Source organism: Gavia stellata, chromosome 18, assembly GCF_030936135.1.
Source record: "Gavia stellata isolate bGavSte3 chromosome 18, bGavSte3.hap2, whole genome shotgun sequence".
In the NCBI taxonomy this organism is placed as follows: Eukaryota; Metazoa; Chordata; class Aves; order Gaviiformes; family Gaviidae; genus Gavia; species Gavia stellata.
In genome coordinates this window covers 17396702-17415940 of record NC_082611.1, presented here as the reverse complement: position 1 = coordinate 17415940, position 19239 = coordinate 17396702, and the positions used below count along the sequence as shown (strand labels likewise).

Below are 19239 nucleotides of genomic sequence, written 5' to 3'. Positions count from 1 at the left end.
AGACCTTTCCTCCTGGGTCTTGGTCACACTCCAGACCTGTTCCCCATCCTCGCTGCAGCCCCCGGCCCGTCTGCTGGCTGTGGGGAGAGGAACCTCCCTTAGGCAGAAGGGTTAACAGGTCTGCCACCGAGCAGGCTGCTGTGACAAGGACCAGAGGAAGTGCTGCAGGAACTGCTGCTCTCTGTCAGGCCTCAAAAGGAAGCCGTGCAAGGAGAGGAAACCCAGGGCTCGGTCCTTTTAGGGCTGCATATGCAGCTCCCTTCCCTGCAAAGGGCTCTGCCTTGCTTGCAGGGTATCCACCGCTCTGGCCGCCCGTGGGTGTGCGGGCATGGTGGCAGCCGTAAAACACCCGCCTTTGCTCAAGGGTTGGACTTGGCCCTGGGTGTGCCGCAGAGCTCCTGGTCCTGGTGGTCACTTGAGGCTGGGTGTCTGTGTCACCTGGAGCGGGTCCGGCTGATGCTGGGCATCCCGGTGCCCCACAGTCGCAGTGCTTGGCCATGGAGTAGTAGTGTGAAATATTGCAAAGTGGGATTTTGGTTTTGGAGCTGTAATGAAGTTCCTTGTCCAGGCGGGAAGCGTGCTGCCGGAGGTGTTTATCTGCCTCGGTCAGCCGCGGCCCGACCTTCTGGTGCTTCGCAGCCCAAGAGCCTTTGTCCCATCCAAAATTCCCCAACATCAGTTTATCGCAAAGTCCTCTGAGCCTTTCCCACCACGGGCGAGCCCAGGGCTGGGACAGTTTCAGGGAGATGAAGCACTGGGAGCCGGGATGCTCCCGTTTCCCGTTCCTGGCAAAGCTGGCCCCAAAGCCCCCAGCCCCGGCGAGGGGCTGCGCTTTTATGCAGGGAGCATGAGCAGCCACGTTGCCCCGGCCCTCCCAGGGGACAGGGCCCTATAAAGTGTCTCTGGCACAACTCTGATGGTGTCGGCAGCCTCCAGCTAGTGCCAGGTCCATCGGTGTGGGAGCTCCGCTGGGGCTGAGGGTCTCTAGCGATGCTGTGCCGATGCTTCGTTGTCTCTCCTCCAGCCGTGATCTGGCCACGGCATTGGGCTCCCCCGAAACAGACACATCTCTTGACATGGGTTTTCCCTCTCCATCCCAGGCCTGGATCGGGGGTATCCGGGGTGGCTCCGTCACGTCCTGCGGGAACCACGTGAAGGCCAGCTGCCGCTGGATCGCGTTCAATGCCGATGCAGCAGGTGAGGCACGAGGGAAGGTGTGCCAAGTGCGGCTGGGGGAGTGGGATGGATTTCCCCCTGTAGTCCCTCCGGGACTTGTTGCTGGGTCAGCCCCACAGACCCCAGGAGGCACGAGGGCGAGTGGAGGAGGCTTTCCCCAAGTTCCCCCAAAGGTGCTGACAGTCCCGCACCTCTTGGCTTGCATTGCAAAGCTCTGGGTGCCCCTCCACTGTGTCCCAGGCTGGGGGGGCGGTCCTGGGAACATCGTGTGGGCGATGGGCAGGCTGGTGACCTGCTCCTGTGTCCTCTCCTGCAGGTGTTCTGGGCATTGTGCCACTGGAGTGCGAGGACGGAGGCAAGAGGACTGTGTCTCAGCTCTGCTGCCACTCAGGTGAGCTGAGTGTCTGCCGGCCCCGGTCCAGCTTGTTCTGTGCCTCTGCCATGCTCTGCACCGGGGCACCAAGGAGTCGAGTACCACCTCCCACCTCCGCAGGCGGCATTTGGCCCAGCGTGGGCTGAGCGGAGGGGCTCAGGTGCTGAGTCCCAGCCTGGGATGTTGTGTTGGGCTGTCTGCTTCCCAGGCGAGAGGCCGGGGGAGCTGCTGGAGTCCCCAGGGACCATCACCCGTGGGCAGGGTGACCCTGACAAGTCTCACTTGTGTGCAAGGCACAAGCCAACTGCAAACACGCTGACCACTAAGGGCTCTGCCAGGCTGGGCTTTTGCTAAGGAGCCAGATTGATCCATGTCCCTTCATCTCTCGAGCTGCAGCGAGGTCTGGACACGTAGCTCTTGCTCACGCTCTTGCTCTAGTAGCACACCCTTCCCGTGTTACTCATTGCACGCCCTGAAGTTCCCGGTACACCCAGTGCCAGGCTGGCGGAGGAGCTGGGGACGGCATCGCCGCAGGTGTACCCGGCTCCAGCAATGGAAGGAACAGGCCAGACCGGCAGCCCTGACGTGGCCCTGAGCAGCTCTGATGTGGGCAGAGCAAGTGCTGCACGGGAAGAGGCGGCTGGTAGCATTGCTGCGGGCAGAGGAGCATGTGCTGCGGAGGCAAGGGCTCTGCCTCCTGCCCGGGCATGGGGACAGAGTTTTGGGGAGCCCAGGATACCCCTCTCCTGGTGTTGGAGCAGCGTTTCCCAAAACCACCCGTTTCCCAAAAAAATTGCACCAGAGCAGCAAGATGGGAGCCAGTCCCAGTGCCACCTTCCTGCATGCAGTGCCTTGGCATCGCTGCAGTACGGCGCAGCGTGCCCAGCCTGTGCTGCCTCCGCCCAGCTCGGTCCCTGCCCCAGTGGCACAGGGCCGGGCGCGGGGAGCTGCACCATGCTCACGAGCAAGCCAGCGAGCTCCACTGCTCCCAGGGGAGCGCTGGAGGGGTGCGCAGGAGCCAGCGCAACATTAACAGCTTCTTAACGAGATTTCGCACGAGCCCTTTGAAGCCAGCCGTGCCAGAGCAACGCCTGCAAAGCGGGGAAGGGATTTTTCTCTCCTCCCAGGGCAAATGCAGCAGAGTGAGCTGCTCGCTTTTTGTGCCTCCTGGGCCTGTCTCTCCGCAGCCTCCTGGAAGCGGAAAAGTACACAGTGACCTACTTTCCCGAGCATGCCAAATGCATCCGAGGGGCTGCTGCTGATGGTGCCAGCCTTTCTCCCGTGGGGCCCTGACGCCGGAGCCGCGAGGAGCGTCCCTGCCCCTGGCATGCCAAGCCGGAGTGTTACAAAGGGAGCCTTGTTACTAGCACGGCCCCAGCTGGCTGCGGCCTCGCTCGCCGGCATCTGGGCCAGCACAGCCGCCCTTGTGCTGTGCGTGCTTCTCCCTGTGCCTCCTGGGGATGTCCATCCTGAAATGAGAGCCAAACCTGGGTGGCGGTGGGTTAGACAGGAAGCTGCAATTGCGCGGTGCTGCCCTTCAGGGCTCCCGTCCCCCCAGGAAGGGGTGCAAGACCCTGGTGGACAGCGTGGAGGGACTCAGGCTCTCGCAGCAAAGCTGAGCTGCTCCAAAATGCCTCGGTGGGACTGGATCTGACCCCGGCTGCCCGGGCCTGCCTGCGTGTGTGTGTATATGAAAAGAATCTGAGGCTGGGGAATAGCGAAGGCAGGTGGACATGCTGTCTGCAGGGGTAAGATGAGGACAAACCTCTGCCCTTCTCCTTCCAGATGTGGTGACGGACTTTGATTTCTCACCCTTCGATCAGCTTCTGCTGGCTACAGGCTCTGCTGATGAGACGGTGAGTGCTTGGTGCTGGGCACCGTGTATCCCATAGCGTGTCTCTGGGATTCATTGTAGAGCCCGGGGGAGGTGGAGCCAGAGTGATGGGAATAAGAGGAGCCTGGGGAGGAGGGTGCCAGCCTTGGGGAGCGCTGTGGGACGTCCCCAGATTGCGGGGGACAGGGGAGATGGTGTGCGCCGGGGATCGGCCCTCTTCCACCTGGGATGCCTGCAGCTCTGATCCCACCAAGCTGCGATGAGTTGTCACCTGGTGTCCTCAGGGACCAAAGCCTGGAAAAGCAGCAAGTCCAGGTTGAGCGCTGTCGGCACACAGCCGGGTCCGGCTCTCCTGCCCAGGGACTGACCCACCTCTCCCTGGGGCTGCAGGTGAAGGTGTGGCGCCTGCCTGAGAGTGGCCAGGACATGCCCGGCAGCGCGGGGCTGACCTTGGGCCCCAGGGAGGGCCCAGTGGACGTGCTGCAGTTCCACCCCACGGCGGACGGCATCCTGGCCAGCGGCGCAGGGAAGCAAGTCACCATCTGGGACGTGGGGCAGCAGCAGCCGCTGACAGGTAGGCATGGCCGTACCTGCTGGTTCCTGCCTGTGACGTGTATCTCCACCGTGCTGGTACCTGGGCTCAAACAACGGGCTCAAGTCTGGACCTTGGTGTCACCAAACAGGTGACAGGGTGGCTTTTTGGGCAGGGAGCACTGCAGCCCCTCGTCCGTGTGCATGGGCTCCCCTATGCTCTGATGTAGCGGCGTAAAAGGCTCCTGTGCTGCCCAGGGTGTCTGTAGCAGCTTTGCTGGGGATCTCCTGGGGTGACAGGTCTCTATCCCTGCGTGTCCCAGGGTAAACGTGGGTGCTGTGGGCTGTTGCTGACCAGCCTTGGCCAGACCTCAGCTAACCCGACGGGGAGAGGAGACTGGGCGGCAGCGTGGGGGTGTAAGTGCCCTGTGGCTTTCCCAGGGCTCCTGCCCTTCGGATCAAGCTGCCAGCAGCATGGGGACGCTCCTTGCACGGACACGGCAGCGTCCTGATGGGTCCTGGTCCCCACTCTGGCTGCCACCGGCCCTTCGGAAAGACCAGATCATTTCCCCTGGGAAACACTCCGGTGCTCACGGGTGGGAGAGCGATGGCTCCTGCCCATACGCCTGCCTCATCGGCAGGAGGAGCCCTGCTTGATCCCGGTCCTGAGCCTGCTTTCCTCCCGCAGGCCTGGACTCCCATGGGGACCAGCTGCAGAGCCTGGCCTGGAAGCGAGACGGCCGCCTCCTCGGCACCTCCTGCAAGGTGAGCGGCTCCCATGGGCGACCTCCCTGCGGCATGGCCCGGCCCGGCCCAGCTGCGCCCTGGTCCCGGGGGGCAGACGGTGATCCTGTTTTGGGGAGAAAAGGGCAAAAATGGGGTCAGCGAGCGGCGCCGGAGCGGGGGAGGACGGGAGCGCTAGATGGCGCCTGCTGCTCGCTGCCCGCGCGCTGCCGGACACGCTAGGGCGCGTGGGTTGTGTGTAGGCCGCGCATGGAGGCCGAGCGAGCGGGCAGGCCGAGCAAGGAGACAGGCTCCCAGGCCGAGCGGGCAGGCCAAGCGAGCGGGCAGGCTCCCCGGCCGAGCAGGCAGGCCCACAGGCCGAGCGAGCAGGCAGGCTCCCAGGCCAAGCGCGCAGGCAGGCTCCCAGGCCAAGCGCGCGGGCAGGCTGAGCGAGCAGGCCAAGTGAGCAGGCAGGCCCACAGGCCGAGCGCGCAGGCCAAGCAAGCGGGCAGGCTCCCAGGCCGAGTGAGCGGGCAGGCTCCCCGGCCGAGCGGGCAGGCTCACAGGCCGAGCAAGCGGGCCGAGCAAGCGAGCGGGCAGCCCGAGCGAGCGGGCAGGCCCACAGGCCGAGCGAGCGGGCAGGCTCCCAGGCCGAGCGCGCAGGCAGGCTCCCAGGCCAAGAGAGCGGGCAGTCTGAGCGAGCAGGCCAAGTGAGCAGGCAGGCTCCCAGGCCGAGTGTGCAGGCCAAACGAGCGGGCAGGCTCCCAGGCCGAGCGAGCGGGCTGAGCAAGCGGGCAGTCTCGCAGGCTGAGCGAGCGGACAGGCCGAGCAAGCGGGCAAGCTCCCAGGCCAAGCGAGCAGGCCTAGCAAGTGAGCAGGCTCACAGGCTGAGCGGGCAGGCCGAGCGAGCGCACAGGCCTAGCGTGCGGGCTGAGTGAGCAAGGCATGCCTTTGTGCTGAGTATGCAGGCAGAGCAAGCGTATGGCCTGAGCAAGCGGTCTCCCCTCTGCGCTAAGCACACGGGCCCAGCATAGAGGCCAAGCGTGCAGGCCAAGCGAGCTGCCAGGCCCCCAGGCCATGCACAGGGGCTGGGTGAGCAGGACCGAGGGTGCAAGCCCAGCTGAGCGCGCAGGCCAAGCCTGCAGGCTGAGGGAGCAGTCAGCCCCCCTGTGCCGAGGGTGGAGGCTAAGCGTGCGAGCTGAGCGAGCAGGTGGGCCCAAGATGGAGCATGGAGGCCAGCCAAGCATGCAGACTGAGTGTGCAGGCGGCGTGAGTGGTTGGAGCCCCGTCCCAAGTGAGCAGGCTGAGCATGGAGGCTCAGACCCCCAAGACGTGCCGTGGGGTGTGTGTCAGCCCCCAAGCCACACCATGTGGCCCCCAAGGCCTGCAGTGCCGCCGTGCCGTGCCATGTGGGTCTAGCTGGCATGGTGTGTGCTTCCCAGATAGCACCCTGGCAACAAGGCTGGCACCGGGGCACTTTGCTCCTGCCTCTGCGCCCCAGCCACCCCTTTCCGCGGGGCATCCCACCCCCCATTTGTCTGTGGGGTGCTGGGCAGGGGAGGGCTCGCTCCCCTGCCCACGGGAGGCTGGGGAGCGCTGGCAGGTTGGCATCTGAGGCTTGGGCTTCAGCCCTGGCTCTGCTTTGGAGGCTCCCCCCTTCTCTGGGAGCAGTTTTGAGGGTGTTGGGTGAGGCTGTAGGGGTCCTGGGGGTGCACCCCTGCCCGTGATGTGGGACAGGACCTGGAGGACGCTGTGCAAGCCATCCGCAGGGGCAGGCACTGCAGGCAGGAGAGTGATGGGCAGGAAGGAGGGGGGCTACTCGCTCCAGCCTTCTGCCTAATACGGCCTGACATCCCGCTGGCCCTGGGGTCCTTAACCCTCCTCTGTTTTCTTTTTATCTCCACAGGACAAGAAACTGCGGATCTTTGACCCCCGAGCCAGCCCAGCTGCCTCCCAGGTACTATCCCTCCCGGGTGTGCTGGGTGACGTGGTGCAGGCAGCCCTGCCTGACCAGGGTGCCCACTGCCTGCCGTGGGGTGGGCTTGGTGCCCCAAACTGTCCCAGCCCTGGCATAGCTGGGCAGAGGCAACGCGACGGCATGGGCTGAGGGCAGGGGGAATGGGCAGCCCCTCCTCAGGCCCCAGTGGGGTTCGGCACAGAGGACCCCTGCCCTCCCGCCGGGGCCAGCGAGCTCCCCCGGGTGCACTGGCACGCTGCTGCTGGGGCCGTCGGTCTGCAGGCAGTCATCCTGAGCCCCGGGGGTGCAACGGCTGCAGCGGGGCTGCAAGCTCCCGGTTTCTGTGCCGCCATGCAGGAGCTGAGCGAAAGGCTCTCAGGGGTGAGGACCTGCCAAGGGTGAGGGCTGGGCGGCTGGATCCGCACAGCTCAGCAAATAACAGTGATTAGGAAATAAGTAGAGGACTTAAGCCTTGACGTCGAGTTTAAACAGCCTCTTATTAGAGGTTTCCTGTGGCTTGGGGGCTCTGGCTGCTGGCGGCCGCTGTCCCTTGCTGCAGAAGGGACTGGAAGCCTTTGGGAGGGGAGGGATGCAGCGGAGAGCAGGGCGAGACGGCCGCAGCGGGCTCTGCCGCTCCTTGTGCCTCTCTTGCCACCGGTGTGCGCGCGCCTGTGGGCTCGGGAAGCCGATGGCCTCCGGTGCCTGTGCTCGGGCACAGGGGTAACCCCGGGCACTGACCAGAGGGAGCCAGTGCCCCAGCGGTGCACTGCACCGGGACTCTCCTGCTGCCGGCTGCCCCTGCGCAGAGCCCGGGTGCTGAGTTCCCGTAAGGCCCCTGGGTGATTTCTGCGGGTACGAGCGGTGCCCTGACCCTTCAGGCAGCCTCATAAATACAGCACCACAATATATAAATATAAACCCAGCGGTTACACGTGCAAGCGAGCCAGGGCAAAGTGCTCCCAGCCCTCAAGTGGCCCCCGTGACGCTCTCCTGCTCCAGGTGCCATTCGGCATGGCTGGAAGGTCCTAGTCTCTGTTCCCAAATTCATCCTGCGCCTATCCACCGATGGCCCCAGGCGCTGCTCCCCTCCCCGCCTGCCCCCCGCTTCTCCCCCCTGCCAGACCTGTCGGCTTGTATAACGATGTTTCGGCGAAGCTTTGAGCGCGATGGGCTTGAGCCAAGTCTCCTGGGGAGGGTGGACTCTGTCTCGCTGAGCTATTAAAAATAATGTGTGAATGATGGTGGCTGTTCAAAGCAGGCAGCTCACTTCCCTCCCCTGCCGTCTGATCCAGCCCGGGCCCGGCGCTCGGGGTTTGCCAAGAGAAATATGCACCTTCGCTGCCGCGGCCGAGCGCTGCCACGCCGCAGCTCTAACCCTGGCCGGCTGAGAATTGATGAAGATGTTTAGTCTTGGAGAAGTACTGTGCTGAAGGGGAAAACTTTAAAATGCCATAAATCCTCTGGAAGTTTGCACAGGGCTTGCTTAGCCAAGAGGAATAACACTCCTGTGTTTTGTTTTTTCTTTTTGCCCCGGTTGCTGGAGGGCCGGGTTATTTGGAAAGGCTCCTTCTCCCCCGGGCCAGCACAGTTACGAAACCGGGTGATGCCGGGGCCGCCGTACGGTGCCAGCACCTTGCGAGCTCCCGGCTTTGAAGTCGCCTGGTTTTTTGCAGCGGTGAGCGAGGTGAGCGGCGCGATGGGTTTTCCAGCTGGGCTGGCCCCTGCGGCGCCGTGGAGTGGGTTTCCGCAGCAGCAGGCAAAGAGCTCGGGCTCGGCACCACTGATGGCTCACCCCGGTCCTTTTGCGGCACGCGGTGCCAAAGCTGGCCTCAGCAGAGAGCTGCTCCTCCGGCTGGTTTTCTTAATTTGCCAAGCCTGCCTCATTAAACCGTTCCTTTTTTTAGAGCAGGGGAAGAGAATGAGAAGGAGCTAAAATAAGAGCCTCGAGAGCGGGGAGGAGGGGTCGCTGCCGCGGTGCTGTGATGCCTGACGGTGCTCTCGGGCCTCACAGATGCAGCATGCACGGGGCTGGGGACTGAGGATGGATGGCGAGGAGGGTATGCTGTCTGCCCGGCTCCAGGGCCATGCTGGCAGGCTGCCCGCACCCCATGGCCGTGCCCCCGCCAAGGGCCTGACCCTCCCATTCCTGGCTACGTCCATCGCCGCTATTTTGAGCATGTCCCAGCAGCGGGCAGGAGTGTGTGACGCAGTGACAGTGGCATGGCTGGGGTCTGGCTGACCCCAGAGAGGGCCTGGTACATACCCAAGGCCACCATGTCCCTTGGGAGAGCAGTGGCCTCATCCTGCTGGACCACCAGCCCTTTGTTGCTGCGTCTGGGCTGGAGCGCGGAGATGCAACCACAGCAGCCCCTCTGCGAGCATTAGAGCTGAGCTTGCACCCTGTTGCTGCCCAGCGTGCCTCCCTGGGCCCCCTAAACTTGCCTTGGAGATGCCAGGGCCGCCCCTTTGCTGCAGCGGGTCCTGCCGTGCCTCCCCGTGCAGCTGCGCTCCCCCTGCCTGGCTGGGTCTGGGTGTCGCTGTCCTTCTGGAGCAGTCCCGTGAGTCCTGTCCTCTGCCTCATCCCCTCCCAAGGCCACGCTGCCCCAGCCACAGCCCGCCCTCCCCTCCCATGGGTGCTGGTGGTCGCCCTCCTCGCCTTGACCCTCTCGCTGGAATCGAGTCACATCCTCTCCTTCCCGGCTACAGCTCTGCTGGGGCTCAGCGCTTCTCTGTTCCCGCCCTCGCCCACCCCGCAATGCCTGGGCAAACCCCACAAATCGGCCATCTCGCGTTCCCTTGGGCCATGCCCTTGGGGTGTATTATGCACCAGCCGTGGCCCTTCAGGCGTTGGGGGACAGAGTGCTGAGTGGGGGATCGGAGCACCGGGAGGGTGCCCATACCCCGACCGATGCCCCGGGTGGGTCACCAAGACCAGTGCAGGGCAGCGATTTGGGTATGGCGTGGGATACAAAGGTGGCATCTCTGTTTGCCCACTCCCCCCGCCACCCTCTCCTCTGGGTCCTGGCAAGCCCTGGGTCCCCAGGATGGGTCCGTGGGCTTCCTCTCTCCGGTGCTGGTGGGGGCAAGATAGACATGCCTGCACAGCGGGCCAGGGTCTTGCCTGTCCTCTAAAGCAGCGCTCTCCAAAGCAGCGTGCACACGGCAATCCATGGGGTGCAGGGAGAAAATATTAGACCTTCAGCTCTACATGCATATCGTTTATCCATCAATCAGTATACATCTGCTGGGGGTGCATCCTCAAAAATATTTACTGACAGGGCTGTGCAATCAAAAACACTTGGAGATGTTGCTGGAAAGAAGAGAGGTGGCTCGTGGGGGCAGAAAGCTGCTACATGGGGGGGACCGTCCCACGCCATGCGGGCAGCATGGCCACCCGCAAGCTGGTGCCCCGGTTTGGTGCGGCAGAGCCGTGTCCGCCGGACACAGCATCGCTCTGGGCCGGCAGCGTGCGGAGCCGATGGGCTGCATCCCGCCTCCGCACACCGCGCACTCGCGCGAGGGGCTGCGCGCATCTGGCCGGCACCTGGCTCCCATTACGGGGCCGGGGCGGGCGCCGTCGGTGCTGGGCTGCGGGGCCGCCGCCGAGCGCGGCCAGTGTGGGATGGAGAGGAGCCGGCTTCGTTCTCACGAGAAACTTCCCCCGCCAGCGTTTCGGCAGGACCGGGGGCGAGGGAATGGCTGCGTGCGCCGGGTGAGCGCACGCTCCTGCTCACGTTTTAATGAGTTCTGTTTTAATGAGCGAGACTGGGGCTGAGGGCGGCTGGGGACAGCTCGGATTGTGGCCCCGTGGGTTTGTCCCCACCATGGGCTTGTCCCCCCACCTCGGGCTTGTCCCCCCACCTCGTGAGCCACGTCAGGGGCAGAGCTCAGTGCCTGGGAGCACCTGGGGCTCACAGCCCTCCAAACACACCCGTGCAGGGCAGGACCGCGCTGTCCCCCTGAGACCGGGGGTGCCCCACCTCTGCCCATGGCCCCAGGGGTGGGAGAGGGACTCCAGCCCCTCTCCCAAACCATGGCCACCATCCCACGGGCCACAGCAGCCCCTGCCACAGTGGGAGAGCACAGCAGGGAGAGGGTCTCTGTGGGCAGCGTGGTCATGGTGGCAGGGCAATGCTGTGGTGAGGCGGACATCCAGGCTGGGGTAACCCAGCTGTGCCCACAGCCAGGACCCCACGGACCCCGATGTGTAACCTCTGCCCAGGATCTGGCTGTCAGCCTGGAGCCGGTTGGGGACTGCTCGCCAGCGGAAGGAGCATCAGGACATGGAGAGACTTTTAGCCTTCCTCCCCCCCACCCCATCAGCACGGTATCCCACGCCAGGGTCACCCCGGGGGTACCTGACTCCCAGCCTCAGCAGCGGCTTCCTCCAGGCTGGGGGAAGGTCCGCAGCATCCCACATTCCCAAGGAGACCGTGGGAAGCTTTGAAAAAGTTGGCCTGGCTCTGGGCTGCCTATTTATAGCACTGCGCGCTCGGCGCTCTCATGCTTCTGTTCCCCAGCGTAGCTGCACGGGACTGTTTATATTTCCTCTGCTCTGCTTCCCCCTTGGCCATGCTTCCCAGGAATGCCGTTTGGTATGGCAGACATGGGGAAGTTGAGGAGGATTCAGGATGAGCCAGTGGTATCACAAGGGATGCGGGCGTGTGGAGGCACCGGCTCGCCCTCACCTGGGTGCCCTTCCCTCCTGCTGGGGACGGCCTCGCCAGCTCAGCAGGGTACAGGCATGAGGATGCGGGTTGGCATCTCACTTTCCTGGGGCTGGGGCTCCAGCACAGCATTTTGGGAGCCTCCCGGCTTGCTGCCCGAACTGGGGCTCCCGGCAGCCTTGTAGTCAAGCGGGCAAAGGTGTTTTGGGGATTTAAGAACAGCCTTGTAGCAGGGCTTGCAAGGCTGGCGGGTAGAAGAAGATACGAGATGCCGGAGTGGAGCGATGGGTGTGGATGGGTGCTGCAGTCTGCCCAGCCCATGTGGCCCTGCTCCCATCCCAGCCTGAGCATCCGTGCCGCGGTGGAGCCTCCACAGCCATGGTGGCTGTCCCGGTGGAAGCCCGCTCACCTTCCTGCCCTTGCTAGGCTGGCAGCATCCTCGGGACATTGCGTTGGCCTCGATGAGGGCAGGAGGGGCTGGATGGAGGCAGGGGCTGTGCTGGCAGCGGGGTGGGAGAGGCAGAGCCTGCACGCGCTGACAGTGCCCCGGTCCCCGGGGCGCGGGGGCACCATGGCCATGCTGCCCCGGCCGGCAGTATCTGGGAGGCATTGGGCAGGAGGGGGACTCACCCCCGTCCATCCCCACCACAACACAGACACCCCACACCCAGCAGCGGGCAGGGGCCAGTGCCGGCACCCTGTGTGGTGGCTGGGCTCCCTGCACTCCCCGGGGGGCAGGATGCAGCTCAGGGTCTCCGAGAGATCAGGAGTAGGGTTGGCCTGGGAGAGGCTGCTTTGCTCTCCTGGCCACCTCTAGAGTAACCGGGATTTGGCAAAGGAGGGAGATCACTCACATTCTTGTGCCGGGAGGAGGATGCGGTACCGTGGTTAACCCCCTCGGCTCCCCAGGAAGCCGTTCCTCCGGCCCACAGCTGTCTCGTGGGCTTTGGAGGGAGCGATGGCTTCCCCTGCTTTCATGGACCCATCTTTTCAGTATGGGGAGGAGGTGTCTGTCCCCAGAGTCTGCCGCAGTGCCCTGGTCTGGAGGGGACCCCTCCTGCCCCAGCACCCACTGGCAAAGGGATGGCTCAGCCCGGCTTTGATGTCTCCTGCGCCCACTCAGCTCTCTCTGCTGGGGTTGCTTCCCACGGGGGTCAGAAGCCCGCAGTCTGCTAGCCATGCTCATGGTCTGCTAGCCACAGGCAGGGCTGAGCTGTCCTGACCCCTGCCACAGGGTCTCTGCCAAGGGCAGAGCTGTGACACACACACACCCCTCAGCTATCTCTCTCCCATCCAGCCCCACGGCTCTGCCCTGGGCTCCCCATCTCCAGCTCTCCCTGTCCTGCATCCCAACTGAGGGTAACTGCTCGCGCGGAGGCAGGGATCGTCCCAGGGATCACCCTGGCGCTGGAGCAGCGTCGGGCTCTCCCAGGCAGCTGAGGAGCCGAAGGCGGTCGCTCCTTGCGGGCAGCTGTTACCAGCTCCCCCGGCCCTGCCGCGGCATCACTGCCAACAGCTGCATCCGACACACCAGCCCCGCTCCCCGGCGCTGGCCCCGCCACAGTCCCCCGCATCCCGCAGCGAGGGCTCCGGGGTTGCACAGGGAGCAGGGCTGGGGACCTCCATGGGTACCAGCACCGTACCCCAGCCTGTGCTGGGAGGAATGGGTTGAGATGGGGAGAGGGATGGTGCCAGGAAATCCTCCCCAGGCAGACAATTGGGCTCTGAGGAGGGAGCACAGGCTCCCCCTCCCAGCCTGGACCGCTAAAACCAGTTGGGCTGGACCCACACAATGGGCTGGAGGAGGCTGGGCTGCCTCGGTGCTGGCATGGCCACGGAGCTGGGAGGCCTCTTTGGCTCCCCGCGTGCCAGCCCGGAGCTGGTAGGCTCCTCTCAGCCTGCCGGGAGGACGAGCAGCTTGGGAAGGATGCCGGTCCCTCTGGCTGCGGCTGGTCCCCTGCTCCAGGGACACAGGGGGAGTCCCAGCATTGCCCTGGGCTGGGTGCCAGGGTCTCTGTCCAGCTCTGCCAGCCCCAGGGACCCGCAGCAGCCCCACGGCCGTCCCGGGGCTCTCAGCTGACTGAACCACACCAGTGGCCACCGTCAGTACCAGGTCACACTGCCCCATCCCTGCCAAGACCCTCAGCACCAGGGGAGAGGACATGGGGCGGGGGGTCCCCAGGGAGACCCCCCTTGGCCTGACTGCCGTCTGGCCCTGCACGCTCACCTCTGGCAACATCTGCACAGCCGGGTGTCTGAGCCGCCACCGAAAGCAGAGCACCCCGGCCCCAGCCTCCCCACATACTTACTGCCATACGTACTGCTCAGCTGGGATGGAACTAATGCAGAAAACATGGCCCCGCGCCGCAGCCGGCACAATGTGGGCTGGGAGCGGCAGCAGCATTGCCCTGCCCTCCGCCAGCCGTGCCAGCGGCCCCGAGGGGCTGCCACCCACCGCCATCTCTCAGGTGCTGTGCTGGATGGTCCGGGGGACCGGCAGTGCGCGGGAGCCAGCGGAGCCGGCGTGGTCAGCTATCGAATCTCCAGCTGTTGAGTTTTGGCTGCCACAGCCACACAGCTCAGGTGCAGAAGTGCTCTCCCAGCCGATGAGCGGGATGGCCCCAGCTCCCGGGGTTTCCATCCCTCTCGGCACCGATCCTGGGATGCATTCCCTTCTCCAGGCCCTTCTCCCCCCTGGGAGACAGCTCCAGTGCCAGCATGCTGGAGGTGGGGGACGGGCCCCTCCTGCCCCATATCCTGCCCTCGCGGCTGGGAGCGCTGGGTCTGGCTTGGCCAGCGCTGCCTCTTCCAAGTGAGCCGCACTGGCTGGCGAGTGCCGTGTTTGTGCTGGCAAGGAGGCTCATGTGCCGGAGCCAGGGGGAGGATGAGCTTGGCACCGCGTGCTTTCTCCCGCCCCAGCTGCAGGTCTCTCCGGAGAACAGGCACACTGCTAGGGCCAGCAGCTGGGACCGGAGTTCGCTGCTCCCAGCAGGGTTTTTCTGGTGGGATGGTGGGAGATACAGCACCTCTGTACACCCTCGCCGGGCTGCCGTGGTGGCAGAGCCTCGCTGGCGGTCACAGTGCAGTCATGGCCAGTGAGGCACGGTGCTTGCACCGAGGGGGCTGCAGCTCATGGGATGTGGCTCCTCTGGCACCAGGATCACCGTCTGCATGGCAGCCCGGGGCTGCAGAAACGTGGGCACCCTCCTGTGCCCACCCCATCCCTCCTGCCCCCACACCGGGTTCCCACTGCCCTGCGCAGAAGTGCCGGAAGCGCCACGCCGGGTTTAGCTCTGGCAGGGCCCTCTGCTTTTCCATGCCAGCTCCGAAATCGTTAGCAGTCTTTTATTGGTGCTTGATAAACGAGAGCGAGGGGGCTGCGAGCGCTGCCTGCACCATGGGGCGAGCGCTGGCTGCCGGCTCCCGCTGGGACGCCGGGAACCGCAGGACCCATCTGGGGGCCACATGGGAGCCGGCAGGCAGCCACCGCCGGCCCTGCAGTAACTCTTCCCCTCCCGTCCTTGGCAGAGTGGCTCTGGGGCTGGGGGGGACACACCGGGCTGGGGATGGTGGGCAGGAGGAGGCGGTGGTGTGGACTGGGGGGGTCCCGGCCCTGCAGGAAGCCCAGGGGAGAGGCAGAGCGGGGCTGCAGTGGATTGGGGTGGTGCGGGGAGCGCAGCCGGGCTCAGTTTGCCGTGTGTTTCGGTAGCATCCGGATATGCACGGGGCACCCAGCTCCTGCAGCCGGGATTCGGCGTGGATTGAGATCCCGGGAATGCAGCCAGGGAAGTAAGTCCCTGTGACCCCAGCCACGGCCGTGGCCAAGCCTCTTCTCATGCCTGCCAGCATGGAGCAGCTTCCTCGCGGCACACTGCCCCCTGAGCCCCCTTGCCGGGTGTGGGGAGAGCCTTGGGGGGCCAGGGAGCCATCCCATGCCCCCTCATGCTGACATTACCTGCTGCCACCCTCTGCTCCAATCCGGGAGCCAGGACAGCCGCTCCACAAAGCAACCACGCCGGCACCGGCACGGGCACGGGGCAGCTGCAGCCACCTCCCTGGGTGGGGGCTCCAGACTGTCACCGCTTGCAGGCTGTCCCCACTGCACTGTCACCATGGGCACTTCTCAGTGGGAGTCAGAAGCCAGCGCTCGGCTCTGTGTGCTCAGCCCCGGGGCAGTTCACAGGCACTGTGGGTGAAGCACACGTCCTACATGGCGTTGCCGGCGTGGCCGATGGCGATACTGACAGCCATGTCTCCTGTGCCTTGCAGATCGTCCCAGGACATGAGCACAACAAGGACTCCCGGCTGCTCTGGATGGGCTCCAGCGATTGCCTCATCTCTGTCGGGTTCAGCCAGGTATGGTCCTCGCTGGGGAGGTGGCCCTGGCGCTACTGGGATGTCTGAGCCCCGCGCCCTGCGGCGGCTATGCTGGGGCCCCAGGTGCTTTTTGGGTGGCCTGTCCCCCATGAAAGCAGCAGGTCCCCTCGCCGGGTGACCTGGCCCTCGCTGGGGACAGAGAGAGGCTGTTTGGCGAGGGAGGTGGTGCCGCGGGGCCGGACTGGCAGCCCCGGTGCCCCACCGACGCTGTGTCTTTGCCCCTGCAGATGCGGGAGCGGGAGGTGAAGCTGTGGGATGTACGGCAGTTCAGCGGGGCGATGCTCACCGTGGCGCTGGACACCTCACCTGGGTAGGGACGGGGACTTGCCACGGGGCGGGAGGGTGGGCGGTGGGGACACGGGGCAGCGTGGCGGGGACACCATGGTCAGAGACCCACAGGGAGTGCAGTGGCAGAGCAGGAGGTGGCACAGAGCTCCTGGCACAGGCAGCGCTCGGTCACAAAGCTGGGGATAAGGCTGGGGACAGCGTGGCCACATCCTGGGCATGATTTGGGTGGGATGGGAGGGCAGTGGCAGTGCTGGGTATTGCACGGAGGTGTCCCCGGCGGTGCTGAGGTGGGACGGGTACTCTGTGGCACTGTGGTGGGTGGTGGCACCACTGGGGACAGCACCGGCAGTGTCCGAGGTGGCTGCTAGCTAGGTGGGCATGTGTACTGGGGCGGCACGACAAGATGCTGAGGGTGAGCGAATCCCTTTGGCACTGCCCACGCGCTGGAGCAGCTCGGCCCCAACCCCCTGCTCACGGTGGGGCCACGGTGCTTTGTGCCATGGTGCCGTGGCAGCTGCCCAGCCAGCCGTGGCCAGGCCAGTGGCAGAGTCGTGCTCACCGAGCGTTCCTTGGGGAAGTGGAAGAGTAGCTTTCGCGGCTGTGAGGGGTCAGCGCCCTTTGTCAAGGTGTGATGGAGCCGTCTCCTGTCTGCGGGGCGCCGCCGAGGTGAGGAACGCTCTGGTTAGACCTGGCCTGGCCTCTCCCATGCTGCCCAGCGAGCTGGCCCAGCGTCACCATACGGGCGATGAAATGGGAGGAGGAGGAGGAGGCAGCGCCTTCATCCCGCCAGGGTGATGGGGGTTTCGGGCAAGGTCCTTGCTGGGCTGCACTGGAAGCCGCCGGCTCTCCCCAGAGCTGCTGGCAAAGCACAGGGACGCCAGGACCCTTGCGGCACACCGGCCTGGCTCCATGGCGGGCCAGGACACCGGAGCAGGCTGGGTGGTCGGCAGCCGCCGGGTGCCGATATGGGGCCTCTGGCAAGGAGCTGAGTGAGCCATGACAGCAGGGCTGGCCCTTGGCCGGCATCCCCTTCACCGAGGTGTCAGCTCCGAGCCGGTGCTGGCGGCTGCCGGGACTGACAGGAGGGGAGACGATCAGCCGCGGGCACAGTGGGGAGGTGCTGGCACGGTTGCCGGAGGAGCAGCACCAGGTGGAAGCAGGCAGGGAGGCTGAGGGAGCATCCCTCACCCTCCTGTGAGGTCCCGGGGTGAGCGGCTCGCAGCTCTCCTGCTCCCCAGCTCTGCCGGCACAATGGACAAAGGCAGCCGTGGGGTTGCCATGTCCAGCCTCGGTGACCAGCCATCGTTAGTGTCCAGAGTAAACACTCCCAAGGGAGGCCAGGGCACACAGCGTGCTGCAAGGGGACACTTTGGGGTCCCTTGTTGCTGCTGATGGAGAACCCAGTGGGAATTACCCCAAATCCCGCTGCTTCTCACACCCTGCGCGCGTGGGCCTCCCCGCCGGCACTGGGCTGGGGTGAGCCAGCCCGGCTAAATTGGATGCAGACGCCAGGCTGCGCTCAGCCCCCTTTGCGCGGGCTGGAGTTATTTTGGCTGCCGGGTTTATCGGCCGCCAGGAATGCAGCTGGCAAGCGCTGCCTGTGCGTCACGCCGGGGCTCTGCCGGGTTGCGGCTGCGTGGCGGGGTGATACGGAGAGGGGCTGGGGGTGGTGGGGGTGAGCGGGGACCCCCCGTGCCGGGGAGCCGCCAAGGAGCGGGAGGTGCTTTTTTTAGGCAGCCGCGCCGGGGCTGGCTGTGCTTCCAGCCCCAACCGCTCCCTGCCTGTAAATCTCACGGAGATGACAAATGGCGGAGGGGGATTTGGGCTGGCTCCCGGCAGAGGTGCCGAGCGGGGGCCACACTCTCCCTCTGGCAGAGCTGTCCCGACTGGGGGCTGGTGGGGTGCGATGCTCAGGAGCCCCAGAACCGTGGCTAGGGCAGGGGGTGGAGGGTTTGGGGGTCACTGGGTTCCCCCCGGCAGCAGTGCCCAAACAGGGGAGCTACAGGCTCGGTGCAGGGGGGTGCTGGATGTGGCTGTTACAGGGAGGGCGATTCAGCACCCTGGAGCTGGCGGAGCAGCCGTGGAGCTGGGGTGTGCGTTGTGGATCTCCAGCGTGGCCATGGGTGCCCAACGTGGGGCATCGAGGACCGTCTGGCAGCGCGGAGGTGCCGGCCATGCGGTGAGCTGCACGCGGGGAGCCGGGCGCAAGCAGCAGCAGCTCGTTGAGGCTCTTTGAGGAAGCAATCAGTGGGCGGGCAGGAAACTCATACCATTCATTACTGACGCCAGGCCGGCAGGAAGGGGAGCCCGCGTCCCCACCGCGTCCCCACCGCGCCCTGCAGCCGGGGCCCGTGCCCGCCAAGCCGGCACCATGTGTCCCAGGCACCCTGTGGCACCCCAAAGCGGAGCCATGGTGTGCCCCGAGGTGGGGGACACCCCCAGCGTGCCCACCCCAATGCCCACAGTTGTACCGAACCCCATGGGGTGGCTGTGCTTCTGCCCAGCATCCACGGGGGAAAAGGGCAGAGAGTGGGGGGGGGCACCGGCCCTGTTCACCCCCACATCAGCAAGTGCGTTTTGGGGGTCCCTCATCCCAAGTCCTGAGCAGGCGAGATCTTTGCGATCGCATAAAACTCATTTTCAAAGCACCCTGGCTGCGCGGGGCTGTGCTCAGGAGCTGACACACCCCCCCACACCCCCCCCGCCGATGCCCAGACCCCCAAGGGAGCTGGTGGCGGGAGGTGTGGGTGGCCCCGGTTCCTCTCTGCGCCGTGGTTCTCAACGTGCTGCCTTCGGGTACCCACCGCTCCCTTCAACTCAGGTTTTGTCTTCCCCCCCCCGGCCCCCTTTAATTAGATCAAGGAGCAGCAGGGCAGGAGCCAGGAAGGGGCCTCAATAGGTTATTGTTGCCCTAAATTGTAACCAGCACCGGCGGGGTTGGGTTACCGGCTCCGACTTGGGGTCAGCGACCAGACCCCGCTGCCGCGCGCCCGGCAGCCGGCACAACACTGCCCAGGGATGGTGCCGTCACCACGCTGGGGCCAGTGAGAACAGCGGCTCCCTTGTGTCACTGCATTTTTCGGTGTCCTGAAAATGTCCCCAGGGAGGCTGGGGGTGCCCGTTTGCCGAGCAGGGGAGCGGGCAGCCTCCTGCCCACACCACGGCCAGCTCAGGGTCGGTAGGGCTGCGGTGACCGGATCAGCAGAGGTCCCGGGGAACTGTGTCCCCATGGCATGTGCCGGCACTGGGCAGATCCCTGCCGGGCAGGATAGTGGTGAGGGCTGGGAGATGGGGACAGCCAGATCCCCGCTGC

General features: G+C 65.4%; 1 protein-coding gene across 1 annotated transcript in view; it reads left to right on the top strand.

Annotated features, from left to right (window-relative positions):
• The window catches only part of LOC132318581 (mitochondrial import inner membrane translocase subunit TIM16-like), a 42889-nt gene that overhangs the window by 2342 nt on the left and 21308 nt on the right, over nucleotides 1–19239 (top strand). Inside the window, exons 2-9 of the mRNA XM_059826258.1 lie at nucleotides 1101–1197; nucleotides 1493–1567; nucleotides 3335–3405; nucleotides 3774–3957; nucleotides 4603–4679; nucleotides 6544–6594; nucleotides 15531–15617; nucleotides 15866–15948. Of these exons, the coding sequence (XP_059682241.1) occupies nucleotides 1101–1197; nucleotides 1493–1567; nucleotides 3335–3405; nucleotides 3774–3957; nucleotides 4603–4679; nucleotides 6544–6594; nucleotides 15531–15617; nucleotides 15866–15948 (725 nt within the window). The remainder of the gene's footprint in view (nucleotides 1–1100; nucleotides 1198–1492; nucleotides 1568–3334; nucleotides 3406–3773; nucleotides 3958–4602; nucleotides 4680–6543; nucleotides 6595–15530; nucleotides 15618–15865; nucleotides 15949–19239) is intronic.